A 22814-nucleotide genomic window follows, 5' to 3' on the forward strand; every position below is an offset into this window, starting at 1 on the left:
CTTCTCCAAAGCTCGCGCGAAACCGACCAATCAGGAGCCATCCAGCTGACTATAACCCCGCCCACTTCTGACTCAGGAACATACCACTGTGCCCAGAACAGAGGAGAAACTTCTGGAGTGTTCGGCATCATTTCTCTCTTCCTCAACTTAGGAATTCTCAGATTAATTCATTCTTAGATATAATGTAGTGACATGAGGCTTTTCTTGAAATGGGCAACAAACGGGAAGTAAAATAGAAATAGAACAGAAACAAACTGATCTGTCGGTCTGAGAGTGAATGAGGATGTTTTGGTAATAGAAGGCTGTAGAGTTCTTCCTATAAATATAATCACTTTTTAATGAAACAAGAATCCTGACTGTACTGAAAGCATAAAATATCATATGATCATTTACATTTGTGAGTCACTGTCTGTATCTCATCCAACTTTCTGTACAATATTAGGAGATAATGTGAAAGGAAATAGCACTAATAATCTGCCTTCAACACATGGACATGAGGAACAGTGAAAAATTACTGCATTTGGTGATGAAGAGAATTTCAAATGTGTGCAACTTAATCATTACTGTGATAAAGTCAACCCCAGAGAGTTTAACAGTCAATGATATTAGTTATTATCTTACACCAAGATGTTTTTTCCCCCAGCTATAGACCCTTTTCAGTCACGTGACCTTCGTAAACGCGACCGCCATTTTGGACATGTAGTGGACTTCGGCTCGAATCAGTTTGAATGTGAGGAAGGCACAAACGAAAAACATAAAAGAAAAAGGAGCGAGATGCAGAAAACACCTTCACTATCCAGCGACGTAGGGCATTTACAGGGCGAGCATAGGGAGAAGTATTTGCAAAAATTGAGGTTAGCAGGCTTAGAGAACGACGTTTACCTGCTTCCACCAGGATTGTTCACTGACGTACGGAAGTACACCAAGCCCTCGTCTTTACCTGACTTCGGCCCACATGATCTGTATACCTATGTCATTAAAAACCCATCGCCATACACACACACGCCAACGTCCGAGGTTCCGGAGCGCGCTCCGGCTTGCTCCAGGAGTGCACCGGCCGAGGCTACGGAGCGCGCGCCGGCTTGCTCCCCCCTCAAATTAAGCAGCGCGCTCCGGCTTGCTCCGGAGCAAGCCGGAGCGTGCTGCTTAATTTGAGGGGAACCTCGGCCGGAGTGTGCTCCAGAACCTCGGCCGGAGCACTCCGGGAGCAAGCCGGCGCGCGCTGCTTAATTTGAGGGGAACCTCGGCCGGAGTGTGCTCCGGAACCTCGGCCGGAGCACTCCGGGAGCAAGCCGGCGCGCGCTGCTTAATTTGAGGGGAACCTTGGCCGGAGTGTGCTCCGGAACCTCGGCCGGAGCACTCCGGGAGCAAGCCGGCGCGCGCTGCTTAATTTGAGGGGAACCTTGGCCGGAGTGTGCTCCGGAACCTCGGCCGGAGCACTCCGGGAGCAAGCCGGCGCGCGCTGCTTAATTTGAGGGGAACCTTGGCCGGAGTGTGCTCCGGAACCTCGGCCGGAGCACTCCGGGAGCAAGCCGGCGCGCGCTGCTTAATTTGAGGGGAACCTCGGCCGGAGCACTCCGGGAGCAAGCCGGCGCGCGCTGCTTAATTTGAGGGGAACCTTGGCCGGAGCACTCCGGGAGCAAGCCGGAGCGCGCTGCTTAATTTGAGGGGAACCTCGGCCGGAGCACTCCGGGAGGAAGCCAGCGCGCGCTGCTTAATTTGAGGGGAACCTCGGCCGGAGCACTCCGGGAGCAAGCCGGAGCACGCTGCTTAATTTGAGGGGGAGCAAGCCGGAGCGCGCTCCGGAACCTCGGACGTTGGCTCCGGCAGCTATTTATACTGGATCCGGTGTAAATAGCTGCCGGATCATAATTACAGTAAACTAGTAAATACAGTAAAGGAAAAACTTGAGACTGAAAGGTTTTAGCAGTCATCTAAATGACTGAACGTAAACATTGCTACAGTAACATACCAGCTACTTGTTGACATTAGCTAGTCAACAATAGCTACTACAGAAGAACAAAGAGGTTACAATGGGTTATTTTAACCTATTTGGTTACACACTCGCCGCCACAGAATGTTAACAGCAATGTAATGCCTTTTCTGGCTAATTTTATTCGTCTTACCTCCAACAAAGTGGTCACTACACAAGCGTTGGTATGCCAAGGGCTGCCAATCTTTCCTGTTAATGGCCGCTATCCATCTTCTCCGTCGGGATCCGATAAAATGATAAACATTGCCTTGTTTGTTGATGGTTTCTACATCCAGGTGCACAACAATATAGTGGCATGATGGAAGTCTTGCTGAAAGTAAAAACTTTCTTTGCTGCCGTTCCTCAATGCTGGCTGTGGTAAACTACTGGTAGTACATGTCCAAAATGGCGGCCGCGTTTGTCGTGACGTCACGTGAAAAGGGTCTATACACTCACCGGCCACTTTATTAGGAAGACCCAGTCAGCTGCTGCTTTATGCAGTTAACTAATCAGCCAATCCCTTGACAGCAACACAATGCATCAAATCATGCAGATACAAATCAAGAGCTTCAGTTAATGTTCACTTCAAACATCAGAATGGGAAAAATTGTGATCTCTGTGACTTTCACTGTGGCATGGGTGTTGGTTTGAGCAGTGCCGTATTAAGCCAATGCGGTGCCCCTGGGCACTATACCTCAAGTGCCCCCCACCACCACCACCACCCTGCGCGCATGCATTCAGTAACCTCCTCCACACACTCACAAACCTTGCCCTTTGCTGTCAAAAATAGTAGCATATACATAAACAATAGTACACATAAACAAGGTCATTCTTCCTCATTGAAAATTTATTAAGTAGGCTACATCAGCCCATCAAAATCACTGAAAAGAACCAACGATATGCATGTAGGCATATTGAAATGTCTTATTCAAAAATGAGCAGCATATATTTGTATGTCTCACAGTGGCGTGCACAGACATTTTGGGGGGGCAAGTGATCTGGGGGGAAAAAAGGTCACTTTTTTGCGCATGTGGAACACCTTATTATAAAAGTCTGAGATTTAACCCTCCTCTTGTGTTCGGGTCGCCACTGACCCGGTTTAGTTTTTAAAGGTGTAAAACAACCACTTAATGTTAATTTATTACATCAAGGCTTTTTGACTTTGCCAGGAATCTCTAGTTGAACAAAATAGAAAAAGGAATTTTTGTTTTCCTAAATCTGAAAATGGTCTAGCAAAAAATATAATACTTACGTGCAGTTGTTTCTGTATGCGAGGGGCTACTTCACGACAAAATAATTACAGCTTGGGCTTAGAGGGCAAACAATACATTTTCACTCGATTCATGTGTTACCTGGCTGGTGGGGCAGGGGAAGAGCTGACTGACTGCCCGATGTGTTGTCTGCGCTACGACAAGGCCGTGGCTTCCAGGACACTATGCTGCTGCAACCTCACATTGAATGCACTGCACGCTTGTTCACGTGACAGAGCAAGAGAGACAGAGGTCCGGTGTGTGTGCGGAGGGGGCACACATCGGGACATTATTTTCACACGCTTTTAATGCCGCGGCTTTTCTAAAAGATCATGTCGACATTGGCCTCAGTAAACTGTAAAAAAAAAATTTCAAAAGGGCACTTTTTTGTACAGAGGGCAGAGGGGCAGGTGCTTGAGCACCACCTCGTGTCTATCTGTGCACGCCACTGATGTCTCAGTAAAAACCTTCAAAGCATCCATACTCTATTCTATCCATATTAAAATGGATATTTCTTACCGTCGTGCCGTGCGGATGCTGCATATTTAGCCGCCCGGTTGTGGTAGGTGGCGGGACCATTAGCAATAGCCAGTTCTTTTTTCAACTCCGTTAGATCTCCCCATAGCGCAGGATCAGTTGAAATAGAGAAGTGTTCTACTGGCGTCGGCTGCGCTGGGTTGACATCCATAACACCCTCGTCTTCCTTCTCGTCACCATGGTGTGAACTGATCTCTACCTGGCTTAAAGTGGCTTCGCACATATCCTCCTCCCCGGGGTTTCCCTTGCTTCCATCTTCCTCAAGGGGATCCTCGTCGTCGCCGACCCCTCGGCTAACACTGGCTGTGGTTGTAGCATCTCCCCTGCTAGTGCTAGCAGGGCCATCTCCCTCACTAGCATCGCTGATTTCACTAGCTTCGGCTTCAGCGCTGGTAGTGACAGCAGTTGTCGATGTTTTTATAAAAAAACGATCTAACACAGGAACATTTTTAATTGCAGCTACACGCCTGGAGTCTTTCTCTTTTTTTTATTTTCTCTTTGCACAACCACTCAATTGATGTCTGTCCATTTTTCATTTCTACCGCGGTTTTTAAAAAATTGATACATTTCACCGTAGGTGGACTGGCTCAACTGACAGGTTGAGGAAAGGGGGGTTAATGGTCACATAGGCCACTCTTGCTCAGAATTATGATTATTGTTGTTGTTCTTATGAAATTAGTGTTCATAATGAATTATATATGACTATTTAACAACATCAAGTGTATAAACATTTTAAGTGTACAAACATTCACGAAAAATATTTTTAAAGTTTCTGTCATGTGGTGCCCCCCCATTGGCTGTGAGTGGTTAGTGCCCCTGGGCACTGTGCTGCAGGCCCATATAGTTAATCCAGCCTTGGGTTTGAGCCAGGTGGACTGGTTTGAGTGCTTCAGAAACTGCTGATTTCCTGGGGTTTTCACACACAACAGTCTCTCAAGTTTACACAGAATGGTGCGAAAAACAAAAAAAAGATTGAGTGAGCAACAGTTCTGTGGGTGGAAACGCCTTGTTAATAAGAGAGGTCAGAGGAAAATGGCCAAATTGGTTCGATCTGCCAGGAGTAACTCATAGCAACTCTTTAGAACCATGGTGAGCAGAAGAACATCTCCACATGCAACAGCAGAAGACCATATAGGGTTCCACTCCTGCCAGCCAAGAACAGGAATCTTAGAATCAAGAACAAGTTCCTATTAAAGTAGCTGGTGAGTGTATATCTGTTGTGACGCTCATTGAAGTTATGAAGCCCTGCCGCTGAACTCAATAATCATTCAGTTCATTCTGCACCTTGCTTCTTGGGAATTATATTCTCCAGATTATTAAACTCTTCTTTTGGCCCAAAAGTGATATGAGAGTTTTGATGTCAGACTGGTTTTCATTTACATATTGTATAATATTTGCAAACAAGAAGTTATCGAAAAAAGATATTGTGTACAAAATCCTATTTTGAAATTGATTTATAAAGCTCTGACAGGTTCAGTATGTCAATCTATAATTGACATAAGGCTATGTGAGACTTTACTCTAAAGGTTGAGTGACTTGTAGAGAAATGGTTTATAAAAAGAATGCTATTGGATTACACCAAATTAAACATTTTGGAAAGTAGCAATAGAGCAATAATGAATAAAACCCTGAGAGACTCATTTTCACCATGGCGTCTCTGTAAAATATATTAATGTGGACCCATTTTTACCCAAATGATGTGACACTACAGACTGTATTACAGGGTGAAAAAGTGACTTCGGCAAGAAAACTGCACAGGTACTCATACACAGAAACAAACCAGGGACGTTTCTTGATGTTTGTTGATTATCTTCACCTGGTAGTACTGAGGAGTAAATTACTAATCTGTCATTGTTTAAAAAAAAAAATGGTGTCATGCTTAAAGTATAGGCAGATGGAGAGTAATGAAATGGTAAGGTCCTGCCAGATCAACATGAAAGTATTTACTTGTTTATAGGTTGCATTGGCAGCAACCTATCAGCAGTGTTTATTCGAACCTTTATGGTATTTATGAGTGTTTATTGTGTTTTGCATGAACACCTCTTGGGCATTAGTTTATAGGTTCATTTCAGCATTTCAAAGATATAAATAACCAGAATGAGTTTTTTTTTCCTCCAACAGCACTGCACAGATTTATGTTTTGTTTTCCCTGATGTGTCCATCCATCCATCCATCCATCCATTATCTGTAGCCGCTGATCCTGTTCTACAGGGTCGCAGGCAAGCTGGAGCCTATCTCAGCTGACTATGGGTGAGAGGTGGAGTACACCCTAGACAAGTTGCCAGGTCATCGCAGGGCTGACACAAAGACAAACAACCATTCACACTCTCATTCACACCTGCGGTCAATTTAAAGCCACCAATTAGTCTAACCTGCATGCCTTTGGACTGTGGGGGAAACCGGAGCACCCGGTGGAAACCCACACAGACACGGGGAGAGCATTCAAACTCCACACAGAAAAGCCCTCGTCGGCCGCTGGCCTCAAACCCAGGACCTTCTTGCTGTGAGGCGACAGTGCTAACTACTGTGTAATGGTGATCTAATGAACCTGATTTAATTTCTAAACATATGAACACTACAGGAAGTAGGAAATCGAGAAGACACTAAACCAGGGGTCATCAAACTACGGCCCGCGGGCCGAATCCGGCCCGCCACCCCCCTTTGACCGGCCCCCCAGCCCCTCTGACCCCCACCACTTGAACCAGCCCTATGAGGCAATCCCCAAAAGTGGTCATAGCCTATTTTTTTAAATTGCTTTTTGGCAAATAATAACATGTCTGCATCTTGTATTTTGTTGATTATATCAATTTTAATTGATAATTTGGCGAAGGAATACATTCTGTTGTGCAGCCAGTCCGCATTTCATCCTCTGAATCCCGTCTTCTCTTGTTTGCCCTCGCAAACTAGAGAAGACAGGATTCGGAGGATGAAATGCGGACTGGCTGCACAACAAAATGTATTCCTTCGCCAAACCCAGATCAACCAGGCTGCTGTCCAAGCTAGCTATAAGGTAGCTCACCAATAGCTACCCATGGAAAGCCGTTTACTGATGGGGACGTTGTTAAAGTATGCATGCTTGCTGTGGCCGAGGAGGTGTGTCCCGACAAGAAGGATGTGCTCAACGCGGTGAGTCTCTCCGCACCTACTATGACCAGGCGAACCGAAGATTTGGGGGACAACGTGTATGACCAGCTGAATGAGAAAGCGTCAGAATTCGAGTTTTTTGCTTTGGCCATGGATGAGAGCAATGACGTGCAGGACACAGCACAACTGCTGTGATCTATTGATCTATTGCTCATATTATTAGAATTTCACTGTTTTTTTTAATGTATTTATTTTATAGGCCTATTTATTTGACATTTATTAAGTGCTGCACACAATTATTATTAATATTATTAATAATATCAACAGGCCTACCTACAATTTATAATTTTCCACTCACCTTTGCCAGTGTCAATCACCTCAACTAGGCAGATGTTTCTTACCTTGACAGCTTTGATGTTATTTTTATTAGAAAATAAATAAATGGAATATCTGTGGTATTTCAAATTAAAACAAAGTGTGAAGACTCGATTACTACTTTTGCAAACCACTAGTAAAGATAAACAAATATGTGCCAGGAATCAAGTATTGATATAGTAGTGGGGATGGCTGTGCCAGGCTAGTAATCTCTACTACACAATGAGGCCTGCTGGTGGTCATATTTGTCTGGGTCATACAATTCTATGTTATACAGCTGACCCGACCCCGGCCCCCCATCACAGTCAGGAAAGACAATGTGGCCCCCAGAGAAAAAAGTTTGGTGACCCCTGCACTAAACTGTGCTAGAACCTGCAGCCGAGCACTGACCTCTGCTGTCCAAATCAAGCACCATACTGCCATTAGTGTTTGTGTGTGTGTTCATGACAGAGCGTCACAATCACATACTGAGATTTTAATGAAACTTACAGCACACTGGCTTCTCTTTTGTTTTATTTTAATAAATACAAATCTATGTAAATAAAATGTTCATTCTTGTTATTATTAATGAATTTTTGTGAAAATTGGGACAGATTAGGTAAAACCCAACTGTACAGTAAATGTGTACTATTGTAATACAACATACTATTTAATGTTTATTAGCCACTGTTATCATCTCCAAATATTTTAAATGATAAACATAAAAAAAACCCTTTCCTTTTTTTTGGTTTGCTGAAAAAAGTATTTTGTTACATTCAAGAATCTTCAATAATGAATATGAAGATGCCAAAAGCCAACTTTTCCAATGTAATACATTTTATTAACAAAAAGTACACAAAACTGTATATATACACACACACCAATATTTACAGTATAACCCTTCATCGTTCCAGGTTTAATTGGTTCAAAGTTTGGTACAGTATTAAATCTAAATCTAATTTGGATCATATTAACGAGGATTATCACCCAAACGTCTTCCAGTGAAAAGCATAACTTTTACTCATAAGTTCACTTATTAAGTCCATGTACGTTTTTTTAATCCACTTCTTCAATAGTTGGTCCCTGAGTGTTTGCTCCTGAAGCCGATCGTGCCTGAGCTCCACAGCTTCCTGCTGGCATCCCTCCCTGGTACAGCTTCGTGATGATGGGCTTGCAGACTTTCTCCAGTTCCTTCAGCTCATGTTCAAACTCCTCCTTTTCGGCCAGCTGGTTGTTCTCCAGCCAGGTAATGGCCTGGTTACACCTCTCAATTACTTTCTTCTTGTCCTCTTCACTGATTTTGCCTTTCATGCTTTCATCTTCCACACTGTTTTTCATGTGAAAAGCATACGACTCCAGGGAGTTCTTGGCCGCAACCTTCTCTCTCTGCAGGTCGTCTTCTGCTTTGTACTTATCTGCTTCCTGCACCATCCTCTCAATGTCTTCCTTGCTCAGCCTGCCCTTGTCATTGGTGATGGTGATCTTGTTTTCTTTGCCGGTGCTTTTGTCCACAGCAGACACGTTCAGAATGCCATTGGCGTCGACGTCAAAGGTCACTTCAATCTGAGGAACCCCACGTGGTGCAGGTGGGATGCCTGTCAGATCAAACTTCCCGAGCAGGTTGTTGTCTTTGGTCATGGCTCTCTCACCTTCGAACACCTGGATCAGAACCCCAGGCTGGTTGTCTGCGTACGTGCTGAAGACTTGTGTCTGCTTGGTGGGGATGGTGGTGTTGCGCTTGATGAGAGTGGTCATGACTCCTCCTGCGGTCTCGATGCCCAGGGACAGTGGAGCCACATCCAGCAGCAGCAAGTCCTGGACGTTTCCAGAGGTGTCGCCCGTCAGGATGGCAGCCTGAACCGCAGCACCGTAAGCTACCGCCTCGTCTGGGTTGATGCTTTTGTTCAGTTCCCGTCCATTAAAGAAGTCCTGCAGAAGCTTCTGGATCTTGGGGATTCTCGTCGAACCTCCAACCAGGACAATTTCATGGATCTGGGATTTGTCCATCTTGGCATCTCTCAGGGCTTTCTCCACCGGCTCTAGTGTTCCTCTGAACAGGTCTGAACACAGCTCTTCAAAGCGTGCTCTGGTGATGGAAGTGTAAAAGTCAGTGCCCTCGTACAGGGAGTCGATTTCAATGCTGGCTTGAGAGCTGGAGGAAAGGGTTCTCTTGGCTCTCTCGCAGGCTGTACGTAGCCTCCTGAGGGCTCGCTTGTTATGGCTGATGTCCTTCTTGTGCTTCCTCTTGAATTCCTCCACAAAGTGATTGACTAGGCGGTTGTCAAAGTCCTCTCCACCCAGGTGAGTGTCTCCTGCCGTGGCTTTCACTTCAAAGATGCCGTCCTCAATGGTAAGAATGGACACATCGAAGGTACCACCGCCCAGGTCAAAGATCAGGACGTTGCGCTCTCCCTTCTTGCCTCTGTCCAGGCCGTAGGCGATGGCCGCAGCCGTGGGCTCGTTGATGATCCTCAGGACGTTCAGTCCGGCGATGACTCCGGCATCTTTAGTGGCCTGTCTCTGAGAGTCATTGAAGTAGGCAGGAACGGTAATAACGGCATTTGTCACCTTCTGTCCCAGATAGGCCTCTGCGATTTCCTTCATTTTCACCAGAACCATGGAGGAGATCTCTTCGGGGTAAAAGGATTTCTTCTCCCCTTTGTACTCGACTTGAACTTTCGGCTTGCCTCCGTCGCTGGTCACTTGGAAAGGCCAGTGTTTCATGTCGGACTGTACGACCGGATCGTCAAACTTCCTGCCAATCAGCCTCTTGGCGTCAAACACCGTGTTGTTGGGATTCATGGCCACTTGGTTTTTCGCGGCGTCGCCGATGAACCTCTCTGTGTCTGTGAAGGCCACGTAGCTGGGCGTTGTTCTGTTTCCCTGGTCATTAGCGATGATCTCCACTTTTCCATGCTGAAACACCCCCACACAGGAGTAGGTGGTGCCCAGGTCAATCCCAATAGCAATTCCTTTAGCAGAGGACATCTTGATTTGGTTTGTCAGATGCCTGTAAATAACACACACAAAAACAATGGCAGAAGTTTGCTCAAGACGTTTTTAAATCTGCGTCTCTGTGATCAATTTAAACCAATAAACTATTAATTAAAAAGTAATTACAATAAAACAAGACTACAGAAATACGCATGCATAACAAAGTTATTATTCGAGCACCCCAATTTAATTTCAGTTATTACACATGCAATGATTTATTCTTCTACTTGTAGTAAAATCCACGAAATGTCGTCCTGTAAAGTTATAATAAGGTCTCAGAATACATTTTAATATTATTCTCCTGTCCAGTTCCCTGATAACAATGTGTCCTTCAAAGAGATTATAAATCCTGTCATATAGCGGCACTCATAATGGAGATAAATGATCGTACTTACAGTTATTCGGCTCCTGAAATATGTGAAGGTTGTGTGTTCTCTCTGATTAAATGTGCCGCTTGGCTCCTCTCCGTTGCTGAGGCTCTCACTGCTCTTAGACAGCTGTTTGTTACACACGCTTCCATTCTCTCTTTATATTCACCAGCGGACTCCGCCATTCTCTTCTCGAGCTTTCTCGGCGCTTCTCCAAAGCTCGCGCGAAACCGACCAATCAGGAGCCATCCAGCTGACTATAACCCCGCCCACTTCTGACTCAGGAACATACCACTGTGCCCAGAACAGAGGAGAAACTTCTGTCACTACATTATATGTGAGAATTAGACCCACTACTTTAATAATGTAGTGACATGAGGCTTTTCTTACAATAGACAACAAAAAGGAAGTAATATAGAATCGAAGAAAAGTTAAGGTCAGAGTGTAGATTTAAATGTCAATTAGGATGTGTGTAAATATTCGGCTCTATCTATAGTAATGCGTATTTATGCAGAAGGCTGTATCTTAGCCTTTCCTTTCCCTACAGTTTGAAGAATGGACATTGAATACAGATCATAACGAATTAAGTAATAAATAAAATATGAAGTATAAAATAAAACAAGACTTATGTTTGTGTTATGGTGCTCTGTATCACTGCCTTAGAAAAAAATATAAATATCACTGACATAGGAAACCTCCATAAACATACTTTGTCAAACTAAATTCACTTGTTTGGCCAATTTCACATCCCCTCATGATGTTACACAGAAAAGGCGACGTGATGTAGACAGTCACTTACAAATATAAATGATATCAGGACTCGTTATTAGAGCAGTGGGTCATGGAGTGGAGGAAGAGAGAAATGATGCCGAACACTCCAGAAGTTTCTCCTCTGTTCTGGGCGCAGTGGTATGTTCCTGAGTCAGAAGTGGGCGGGGTTATAGTCAGCTGGATGGCTCCTGATTGGTCGGTTTCGCGCGAGCTTTGGAGAAGCGCCGAGAAAGCTCGAGAAGAGAATGGCGGAGTCCGCTGGTGAATATAAAGAGAGAATGGAAGCGTGTGTAACAAACAGCTGTCTAAGAGCAGTGAGAGCCTCAGCAACGGAGAGGAGCCAAGCGGCACATTTAATCAGAGAGAACACACAACCTTCACATATTTCAGGAGCCGAATAACTGTAAGTGCGATCATTTATCTCCATTATGAGTGCCGCTATATGACAGGATTTATAATCTCTTTGAAGGACACATTGTTATCAGGGAACTGGACAGGAGAATAATATTAAAATGTATTCTGAGACCTTATTATAACTTTACAGGACGACATTTCGTGCATTTTACTACAAGTAGAAGAATAAATCATTGCATGTGTAATAACTGAAATTAAATTGGGGTGCTCGAATAATAACTTTGTTATGCATGCGTATTTCTGTATTCTTGTTTTATTGTAATTACTTTTTAATTAATAGTTTATTGGTTTAAATTGATCACAGAGACGCACATTTAAAAACGTCTTGACCAAACTTCTGCCATTGTTTTTGTGTGTGTTATTTACAGGCATCTGACAAACCAAATCAAGATGTCCTCTGCTAAAGGAATTGCTATTGGGATTGACCTGGGCACCACCTACTCCTGTGTGGGGGTGTTTCAGCATGGAAAAGTGGAGATCATCGCTAATGACCAGGGAAACAGAACAACGCCCAGCTACGTGGCCTTCACAGACACAGAGAGGCTCATCGGCGACGCCGCGAAAAACCAAGTGGCCATGAATCCCAACAACACGGTGTTTGACGCCAAGAGGCTGATTGGCAGGAAGTTTGACGATCCGGTCGTACAGTCCGACATGAAACACTGGCCTTTCCAAGTGACCAGCGATGGAGGCAAGCCGAAAGTTCAAGTCGAGTACAAAGGGGAGAAGAAATCCTTTTACCCCGAAGAGATCTCCTCCATGGTTCTGGTGAAAATGAAGGAAATCGCAGAGGCCTATCTGGGACAGAAGGTGACAAATGCCGTTATTACCGTTCCTGCCTACTTCAATGACTCTCAGAGACAGGCCACTAAAGATGCCGGAGTCATCGCCGGACTGAACGTCCTAAGGATCATCAACGAGCCCACGGCTGCGGCCATCGCCTACGGCCTGGACAAAGGCAAGAAGGGAGAGCGTAACGTCCTGATCTTTGACCTGGGCGGTGGTACCTTCGATGTGTCCATTCTTACCATTGAGGACGGCATCTTTGAAGTGAAAGCCACGGCAGGAGACACTCACCTGGGTGGAGAGGACTTTGACAACCGCCTGGTCAATCACTTTGTGGAGGAATTCAAGAGGAAGCACAAGAAGGACATCAGCCATAACAAGCGAGCCCTCAGGAGGCTACGTACAGCCTGCGAGAGAGCCAAGAGAACCCTTTCCTCCAGCTCTCAAGCCAGCATTGAAATCGACTCCCTGTACGAGGGCACTGACTTTTACACTTCCATCACCAGAGCACGCTTTGAAGAGCTGTGTTCAGACCTGTTCAGAGGAACACTAGAGCCGGTGGAGAAAGCCCTGAGAGATGCCAAGATGGACAAATCCCAGATCCATGAAATTGTCCTGGTTGGAGGTTCGACGAGAATCCCCAAGATCCAGAAGCTTCTGCAGGACTTCTTTAATGGACGGGAACTGAACAAAAGCATCAACCCAGACGAGGCGGTAGCTTACGGTGCTGCGGTTCAGGCTGCCATCCTGACGGGCGACACCTCTGGAAACGTCCAGGACTTGCTGCTGCTGGATGTGGCTCCACTGTCCCTGGGCATCGAGACAGCAGGAGGAGTCATGACCACTCTCATCAAGCGCAACACCACCATCCCCACCAAGCAGACACAAGTCTTCAGCACGTACGCAGACAACCAGCCTGGGGTTCTGATCCAGGTGTTCGAAGGTGAGAGAGCCATGACCAGAGACAACAACCTGCTCGGGAAGTTTGATCTGACGGGCATCCCACCTGCACCACGTGGGGTTCCTCAGATTGAAGTGACCTTTGACGTCGACGCCAATGGCATTCTGAACGTGTCTGCTGTGGACAAAAGCACCGGCAAAGAAAACAAGATCACCATCACCAATGACAAGGGCAGGCTGAGCAAGGAAGACATTGAGAGGATGGTGCAGGAAGCAGATAAGTACAAAGCAGAAGACGACCTGCAGAGAGAGAAGGTTGCGGCCAAGAACTCCCTGGAGTCGTATGCTTTTCACATGAAAAACAGTGTGGAAGATGAACGCGTGAAAGGCAAAATCAGCGAAGAGGACAAGAAGAAAGTAATTGAGAGGTGTAACCAGGCCATTACCTGGCTGGAGAACAACCAGCTGGCCGAAAAGGAGGAGTTTGAACATGAGCTGAAGGAACTGGAGAAAGTCTGCAAGCTCATCATCACGAAGCTGTACCAGGGAGGGATGCCAGCAGGAAGCTGTGGAGCTCAGGCACGATCGGCTTCAGGAGCAAACACTCAGGGACCAACTATTGAAGAAGTGGATTAAAAAAACGTACATGGACTTAATAAGTGAACTTATGAGTAAAAGTTATGCTTTTCACTGGAAGATGTTTGGGTGATAATCCTTGTTAATATGATCCAAATTATATTTAGATTTAATACTGTACCAAACTTTGAACCAATTAAACCTGGAACGATGAAGGGTTATACTGTAAATATTGGTGTGTATATATACAGTTTTGTGTACTTTTTGTTAATAAAATGTATTACATTGGAAAAGTTGGCTTTTGTCATATTCATATTCATTATTGAAGATCCTTGAATGTAACAAAATACTTTTTTCAGCAAACCAAAAAAAAGGAAAGGGTTTTTTTATGTTTATCATTTAAAATATTTGGAGATGATAACAGTGGCTAAAAAACATTAAATAGTATGTTGTATGCTATCACGAATTTATTACAATAGTACACGTTTACTATACAGTTAGAAAACATTTAGGAATTGTTCTGCACGGACTTATGTTTTACCTAATCTGTCCCAATTTAGACAAAAATTCATTCATAATAACAAGAATGAACATTTTATTTACTTAGATTTGTATTTATAAAAATGAAACAAAAGAAGCCGGTGGGCTGTAAGTTTCATTAAAAACTCAGTATGTGATTGTGACGCTCTGTCATGACCACACACACAAACACTATTGACAGTATGGTGGTTGATTTGGACAGCAGAGGTCAGTGCTCGCCTGCAGGTTCTAGCACAGTTTAGTGTCTTCTCGATTTCCTACTTCCTGTATTGTTCATATGTTTAGGAATTAAATCAGGTTCATTAGATCACCATTACACAGTAGTGTAGTGGTTAGCACTGTCGCCTCACAGCAAGAAGTTCCTGGATTTGAGGCCAGCGGCCGACGAGGGCTTTTCTGTGTGGAGTTTGCATGCTCTCCCTGTGTCTGTGTGGGTTTCCACCGGGAGCTCCGGTTTCCCACACAGTCCAAAGGCATGCAGGTTAGGCTAATTGGTGGCTTTAAATTGACCGTAGGTGTGAATGAGAGTGTGAATGGTTGTTTGTCTCTGTGTCAGCCCTGCGATGACCTGGCAACTTGTCTAGGGTGTACTCCACCTCTCATCCATAGTCAGCTGAGATAGGCTCCAGCTTGCCTGCGACCCTGTAGAACAGGATCAGCGGCTACAGATAATGGATGGATGGATAGACAAATCAGGGAAAACAAAACATAAATCTGTGCAGTGCTGCTGGAGAAAATGAACTCATTCTGGTTATTTATATCTTTGAAACGCTGAAATGAACCTATAAACTAATGCCCAAGAGGTGTTCATGCAAAACACAATAAACACTCATAAATACCATAAAGGTTCGAATAAACACTGCTGATAGGTTGCTGCCAATGCAACCTACAGTTAGGTCCATATATATTTGGACACTGACACAAATTTAGTTTTTTTACCCGTTTACTGAAACATATTCAAGTTATAGTTATATAATGGACATGGACATAAAGTCCAGACTTTCAGCTTTCATTTGAGGGTACCACATTAAAATTGGATGAAGGGTTTAGGAGTTTTAGCTCCTTAACATGTGCCACCCTGTTTTTAAAGGGACCAAAAGTAATTGGACAATTGACTCAAAGGCTATTTCATGGGCAGGTGTGGGCAATTCCTTCGTTATGTCATTCTCAATTAAGCAGAGATTTGAGGTGTGGTGCTTGCATTTGGAAGATTTTGCTGTGAAGAAAACATGCGGTCAAAGGAGCTCTCCATGCAGGTGAAACAAGCCATCCTTAAGCTGCGAAAACAGAAAAAAACATCCAAGAAATTGCTACAATATTAAGAGTGGCAAAATCTACAGTTTGGTACATCCTGAGAAAGAAAGAAAGCACTGGTGAACTCATCAATGCAAAAAGACCTGGACGCCCACAGAAGACAACAGTGGTGGATGATCGCAGAATAATTTCCATGGTGAAGAGAAACCCCTTCACAACAGCCAACCAAGTGAACAACACTCTCCAGGAGGTAGGCGTATCAATATCCAACTCTACCATAAAGAGAAGACTGTATGAAAGTAAATACAGAGGGTTCACTGCACGGTGCAAGCCACTCATAAGCCTCAAGAATAAAAAGGCTAGATTGGACTTTGCTAAAAAAAAAACATCTAAAAAAGCCAGCACAGTTCTGCAAGAACATTCTTTGGACAGATGAAACCAAGATCAACCTCGACCAGAATGATGGAAAGAAAAAAGTATGGCAAAGGTGTGGTACAGCTCATGATCCAAAGCATACCACATCATCTATAAAACACGGCAGAGACAATGCGATGGCTTGGGCATGCATGGCTGCCAGTGGCACTGGGTCACTAGTGTTTATTGATGATGTGACACAGGACAGAAGCAGCCGGATGAATTCTGAGGTATTCAGAGACATACTGTGTGCTCAAATCCAGCCAAATGCAGCCAAATAATAATCAGCGTTTCATAATACAGATGGACAATAACCCAAAACATAATGCCAAAGCAACCCAGGAGTTTATTGAAGCAAAGAAGTGGAATATTCTTGAATGGCCAAGTCAGTCACCTGATCTCAACCCAATAGAGCATGCATTTCACTTGTTAAAGACTAAACTTCAGACAGAAAGGCCCACAAACAAACAGCAACTGAAAACCGTTGCAGTAAAGGCCTGGCAGAGCATTAAAAAGGAGGAAACACAGCGTCTGGTGATGTCCATGAGTTCAAGACTTCAGGCAGTCATTGCCAACAAAGGGTTTTCAACCAAGTATTAGAAATGAACATTTTATTTACAATTATTTAATTTGTCCAATTACTTTTGAGCCCCTGAAATGAAGGGATTGTGTTTTTAAAATGCTTTTAGTTGCTCACATTTTTATGCAATCATTTTGTTCAACCCACTGAATTAAAGCTGAAAGTCTGAACTTCAACTGCATCTGAATTGTTTTTTTCAAAATTCATTGTAATGTGCAGAACCAAAATTAGAAAAATGTTGCCTCTGTCCAAATATTTATGAACCTAACTGTACACTCACCGGCCACTTTAATAGGAACTTGTTCTTGATTCTAAGATTCCTGTTCTTGGCTGGCACGAGTGGAACCCTATATCTTCTGCTGTTGCATGCGGAGATGTTCTTCTGCTCACCATGGTTCTAAAGTAGGGTGACCAGATTTCCCTAGTCTGAAACCGGGACACTTTTGCGCGCGACCATGCTCGTGCACGCACACCTTTTTTTTTTTTAACGTAAACGTGACACTCAGAGGTGCTCTTATTTTGTTGAAGCTCACATTTATCAACATCTCACATGAAATAAAACAAACAGGCATTTTGTTATCTAGTAGCATAGTGGTATACAGATCAGTTAAATTATGGTCAGACAACAGATTTTGTAATGGCTGAGAATAGGCCAGGCTATGTCCATAGGCCACATTTAAACTGATTTATTTCACCTGTTTGTGAGAACTCCAAGAAGAATGCATATGCACATGTAGGCTATATCTCTAAAATTGTATGCACTATAGCATGAACTTAAAAAGTAGATATGTGACCTCAACATAGCCTAGGTCAGAATCAACCTTACTAACCATTCCCCACAACTGAATGAATAAAGCAAGAAGATGTGGACAAAAGTGAACACTTTAATGGAAGGTGCAACAAGCTGTTCAACACAGCAATATGGCCAAACTGTCAGAATGGTATGTTAAACAGAAACAAAAAAGAGACAAGTGATTTGAGAATATATACTACGGAAGCCGAGAGAGGATATAATCCTTTTTTTATTCACCTTGTTATCCAGAGATAACGACATAATTCAGGATCTCGAGAAAACAACACAACTAATTCGAGATCTCGAGAAAACAAAACCGTTATTTCATGATCTTGAGTAAACAGCTGAGAAATGGTTCATTCAGGTGCGCCAAGAGACTTGTGATATGCTGACTTTGGGGCTATTTCTCATTCTGTATAGACGCAACTTTAGTGATTAGAAGGCAATATTTTGATCAGGGGTTGACACAGGGAGAGATTGCATTAAGTCTTTTAATAAGGGATAATTTCAAAATTAGTCCGCGGCACCTCCGCAGAAGACTGGCCCGGCTTCGTCTCTACCAACGGAGATACAGTGATCCAGCTGAGATCATGCTTTGTTATCTCGAGATCTCAGAATAACGGTTTTGTTATCTCGAGATCTCGAATTAGTTGTGTTGTTTTCTCGAGATCCTGAATTAATTATGTCGTTATCTTGGGATAACAAGGTGAATAAAAAAAGATTATATGAAGGGCCTCTCTCAGCAGTAAAGGAGGAGAGGGGCGACAGCCCGAGGAAAGCCCCCACAGGAGCACACAGCATTTGCAGCATAGGCTACCCAACTCAGTACAAGAACAAAACGCTTACAGTGTGTGCAGTAGGCTTCGTGCGCATTGTTCTGCACCTCTCGGAGGAAGGGGTAGGTGCCCTGTAAATCTTTGGAAAAGGTACATTTTCTTTTCGGCATAATTGCTGCGGCATTACTGCTGCTAGCTGCTATACAAAGAACATTCGCGCCAGTTAATGTTTATTTTATTGTTGCATGGCAACACGTTCTGTTGTCTGGAATAATGTGGCTAAATAAACACCCGTGCCACAGGGCCAGGGGGCAGTAACCAGGAAAGTTTGCGATTCCTGTCAATTCATCAAAATAGTAAATGCAGACATTTCTCCGCTAATGATTCCCACGCTGCTCAGTTGCAAACGTCGCGAGTGGCGAAAACCGGGACATATCCGTGTCCCGACAGACTTTTGTCGGGACTCGGGACACACAACCCCAAATCGGGACTGTCCCGGTAAAACCGGGACATCTGGTCACCCTATTCTAAAGAGTTGCTATGAGTTACTATATCCTTCCGGGCAGCTCGAACCAATTTGGCCATTTTCCTCTGACCTCTCTTATTAACAAGGCGTTTCCACCCATAGAACTGCTGCTCACTCAAACTTTTTTGTTGTTTTTCGCACCATTCCGTGTAAACTCGAGAGACTGTTGTGTGTGAAAACCTCAGTAAATCAGCAGTTTCTGAAGTACTCAAACCAGTCCACCTGGCTCAAACCAACACCCATGCCACAGTGAAAGTCACAGAGATCACAATTTTTCCCATTCTGATCTTTGAAGTGAACATTAACTGAAGCTCTTGATTTGTATCTGCATGATTTGATGCATTGTGCTGCTGTCAAGGGATCGGCTGATTAGTTAACTGCATAAAGCAGCAGGTGACTGGGTCTTCCTAATAAAGTGGCCGGTGAGTGTATAGCTGGGGGAAAAAACATCTTGATGTACGATATAATAACTAATAACACTGACTGTTAAACTCTCTGGGGTTGACTTTATCACAGTAATGATTAAGTTGCACACATTTGAAATTCTCTTCATCACCAAATGCAGTAATTTTTCACTGTTCCTCATGTCCATGTGTTGAAGGCAGATTATTAGTGCTATTTCCTCTCACATCATCTTCTAATATTGTACAGAAAGTTGGATGAGATACAGACAGTGACTCACAAATGTATATGATATTTTATGCTTTCAGTACAGTCAGGATTCTTGTTTCATTAAAAAGTGATTATATTTATAGGAAGAACTCTACAGCCTTCTATTACCAAAACATCCTCATTCACTCTCAGACCGACAGATCAGTTTGTTTCTGTTCTATTTCTATTTTACTTCCCGTTTGTTGCCCATTTTAAGAAAAGCCTCATGTCACTACATTATATCTAAGAATGAATTAATCTGAGAATTCCTAAATTGAGGAAGAGAGAAATGATGCCGAACACTCCAGAAGTTTCTCCTCTGTTCTGGGCGCAGTGGTATGTTCCTGAGTCAGAAGTGGGCGGGGTTATAGTCAGCTGGATGCCTCCTGATTGGTCGGTTTCGCGCGAGCTTTGGAGAAGCGCCGAGAAAGCTCGAGAAGAGAATGGCGGAGTCCGCTGGTGAATATAAAGAGAGAATGGAAGCGTGTGTAACAAACAGCTGTCTAAGAGCAGTGAGAGCCTCAGCAACGGAGAGGAGCCAAGCGGCACATTTAATCAGAGAGAACACACAACCTTCACATATTTCAGGAGCCGAATAACTGTAAGTACGATCATTTATCTCCATTATGAGTGCCGTTATATGACAGGATTTATAATCTCTTTGAAGGACACATTGTTATCAGGGAACTGGACAGGAGAATAATATTAAAATGTATTCTGAGACCTTATTATAACTTTACAGGACGACATTTCGTGCATTTTACTACAAGTAGAAGAATAAATCATTGCATGTGTAATAACTGAAATTAAATTGGGGTGCTCGAATAACTTTGTTATGCATGTGTATTTCTGTATATTTGTTTTATTGTAATTACTTTTTGATTAATAGTTTATTGGTTTAAATTGATCACAGAGACGCACATTTAAAAACGTCTTGACCAAACTTCTGCCATTGTTTTTGTGTGTGTTATTTACAGGCATCTGACAAACCAAATCAAGATGTCCTCTGCTAAAGGAATTGCTATTGGGATTGACCTGGGCACCACCTACTCCTGTGTGGGGGTGTTTCAGCATGGAAAAGTGGAGATCATCGCTAATGACCAGGGAAACAGAACAACGCCCAGCTACGTGGCCTTCACAGACACAGAGAGGCTCATCGGCGACGCCGCGAAAAACCAAGTGGCCATGAATCCCAACAACACGGTGTTTGACGCCAAGAGGCTGATTGGCAGGAAGTTTGACGATCCGGTCGTACAGTCCGACATGAAACACTGGCCTTTCCAGGTGACCAGCGATGGAGGCAAGCCGAAAGTTCAAGTCGAGTACAAAGGGGAGAAGAAATCCTTTTACCCCGAAGAGATCTCCTCCATGGTTCTGGTGAAAATGAAGGAAATCGCAGAGGCCTATCTGGGACAGAAGGTGACAAATGCCGTTATTACCGTTCCTGCCTACTTCAATGACTCTCAGAGACAGGCCACTAAAGATGCCGGAGTCATCGCCGGACTGAACGTCCTGAGGATCATCAACGAGCCCACGGCTGCGGCCATCGCCTACGGCCTGGACAAAGGCAAGAAGGGAGAGCGCAACGTCCTGATCTTTGACCTGGGCGGTGGTACCTTCGATGTGTCCATTCTTACCATTGAGGACGGCATCTTTGAAGTGAAAGCCACGGCAGGAGACACTCACCTGGGTGGAGAGGACTTTGACAACCGCCTGGTCAATCACTTTGTGGAGGAATTCAAGAGGAAGCACAAGAAGGACATCAGCCATAACAAGCGAGCCCTCAGGAGGCTACGTACAGCCTGCGAGAGAGCCAAGAGAACCCTTTCCTCCAGCTCTCAAGCCAGCATTGAAATCGACTCCCTGTACGAGGGCACTGACTTTTACACTTCCATCACCAGAGCACGCTTTGAAGAGCTGTGTTCAGACCTGTTCAGAGGAACACTAGAGCCGGTGGAGAAAGCCCTGAGAGATGCCAAGATGGACAAATCCCAGATCCATGAAATTGTCCTGGTTGGAGGTTCGACGAGAATCCCCAAGATCCAGAAGCTTCTGCAGGACTTCTTTAATGGACGGGAACTGAACAAAAGCATCAACCCAGACGAGGCGGTAGCTTACGGTGCTGCGGTTCAGGCTGCCATCCTGACGGGCGACACCTCTGGAAACGTCCAGGACTTGCTGCTGCTGGATGTGGCTCCACTGTCCCTGGGCATCGAGACAGCAGGAGGAGTCATGACCACTCTCATCAAGCGCAACACCACCATCCCCACCAAGCAGACACAAGTCTTCAGCACGTACGCAGACAACCAGCCTGGGGTTCTGATCCAGGTGTTCGAAGGTGAGAGAGCCATGACCAAAGACAACAACCTGCTCGGGAAGTTTGATCTGACGGGCATCCCACCTGCACCACGTGGGGTTCCTCAGATTGAAGTGACCTTTGACGTCGACGCCAATGGCATTCTGAACGTGTCTGCTGTGGACAAAAGCACCGGCAAAGAAAACAAGATCACCATCACCAATGACAAGGGCAGGCTGAGCAAGGAAGACATTGAGAGGATGGTGCAGGAAGCAGATAAGTACAAAGCAGAAGACGACCTGCAGAGAGAGAAGGTTGCGGCCAAGAACTCCCTGGAGTCGTATGCTTTTCACATGAAAAACAGTGTGGAAGATGAAAGCGTGAAAGGCAAAATCAGCGAAGAGGACAAGAAGAAAGTAATTGAGAGGTGTAACCAGGCCATTACCTGGCTGGAGAACAACCAGCTGGCCGAAAAGGAGGAGTTTGAACATGAGCTGAAGGAACTGGAGAAAGTCTGCAAGCCCATCATCACGAAGCTGTACCAGGGAGGGATGCCAGCAGGAAGCTGTGGAGCTCAGGCACGATCGGCTTCAGGAGCAAACACTCAGGGACCAACTATTGAAGAAGTGGATTAAAAAAATTTATATGGACTTAAGTGAACTTATGAGTAAAAGTTATGCTTTTCACTGGAAGATGTTTGGGTGATAATCCTTGTTAATATGATCCAAATTAGATTTAGATTTAATACTGTACCAAACTTTGAACCAATTAAACCTGGAACGACGAAGGTTTATACTGTAAATATTGGTGTGTATATAAACTGTTGTGTACTTTTTGTTAATAAAATGTATTACATTGGAAAAGTTGGCTTTTGTCATATTCATATTCATTATTGAAGATCCTTGAATGTAACAAAATACTTTTTTCAGCAAACCAAAAAAAAGGAAAGGGTTTTTTTATGTTTATCATTTAAAATAT

The 22814-nt window shown here is 44.2% G+C and overlaps 3 protein-coding genes across 3 annotated transcripts; 2 read left to right on the plus strand and 1 right to left on the minus strand.

Moving 5' to 3' along the window:
* Positions 1-8016: 8016 nt before the first annotated feature.
* On the minus strand, positions 8017-10767 carry LOC132868806 (heat shock 70 kDa protein 1-like). The gene is made up of 2 exons (XM_060902001.1): positions 10587-10767; positions 8017-10207 (listed from the first exon to the last, which is right to left on the minus strand). Exon 2 carries the CDS (start codon positions 10183-10185, stop codon positions 8254-8256), a length of 1932 nt encoding a protein of 643 aa, XP_060757984.1. The 5' UTR covers positions 10186-10207; positions 10587-10767; the 3' UTR covers positions 8017-8253.
* A 785-nt stretch (positions 10768-11552) lies between these two features.
* LOC132868807 (heat shock 70 kDa protein-like) lies at positions 11553-14299 on the plus strand. Its single transcript, XM_060902002.1, has 2 exons — positions 11553-11733; positions 12113-14299. The coding sequence occupies exon 2, from the start codon at positions 12135-12137 to the stop codon at positions 14064-14066; it is 1932 nt and encodes a 643-aa protein (XP_060757985.1). The 5' UTR covers positions 11553-11733; positions 12113-12134; the 3' UTR covers positions 14067-14299.
* A 5662-nt stretch (positions 14300-19961) lies between these two features.
* Positions 19962-22657, plus strand: LOC132868808 (heat shock 70 kDa protein 1). Its single transcript, XM_060902003.1, has 2 exons — positions 19962-20141; positions 20518-22657. The coding sequence occupies exon 2, from the start codon at positions 20540-20542 to the stop codon at positions 22469-22471; it is 1932 nt and encodes a 643-aa protein (XP_060757986.1). The 5' UTR covers positions 19962-20141; positions 20518-20539; the 3' UTR covers positions 22472-22657.
* The last annotated feature ends 157 nt before the right edge of the window (positions 22658-22814 follow it).

Source organism: Neoarius graeffei, chromosome 20, assembly GCF_027579695.1.
Source record: "Neoarius graeffei isolate fNeoGra1 chromosome 20, fNeoGra1.pri, whole genome shotgun sequence".
NCBI classification, from domain to species: Eukaryota; Metazoa; Chordata; class Actinopteri; order Siluriformes; family Ariidae; genus Neoarius; species Neoarius graeffei.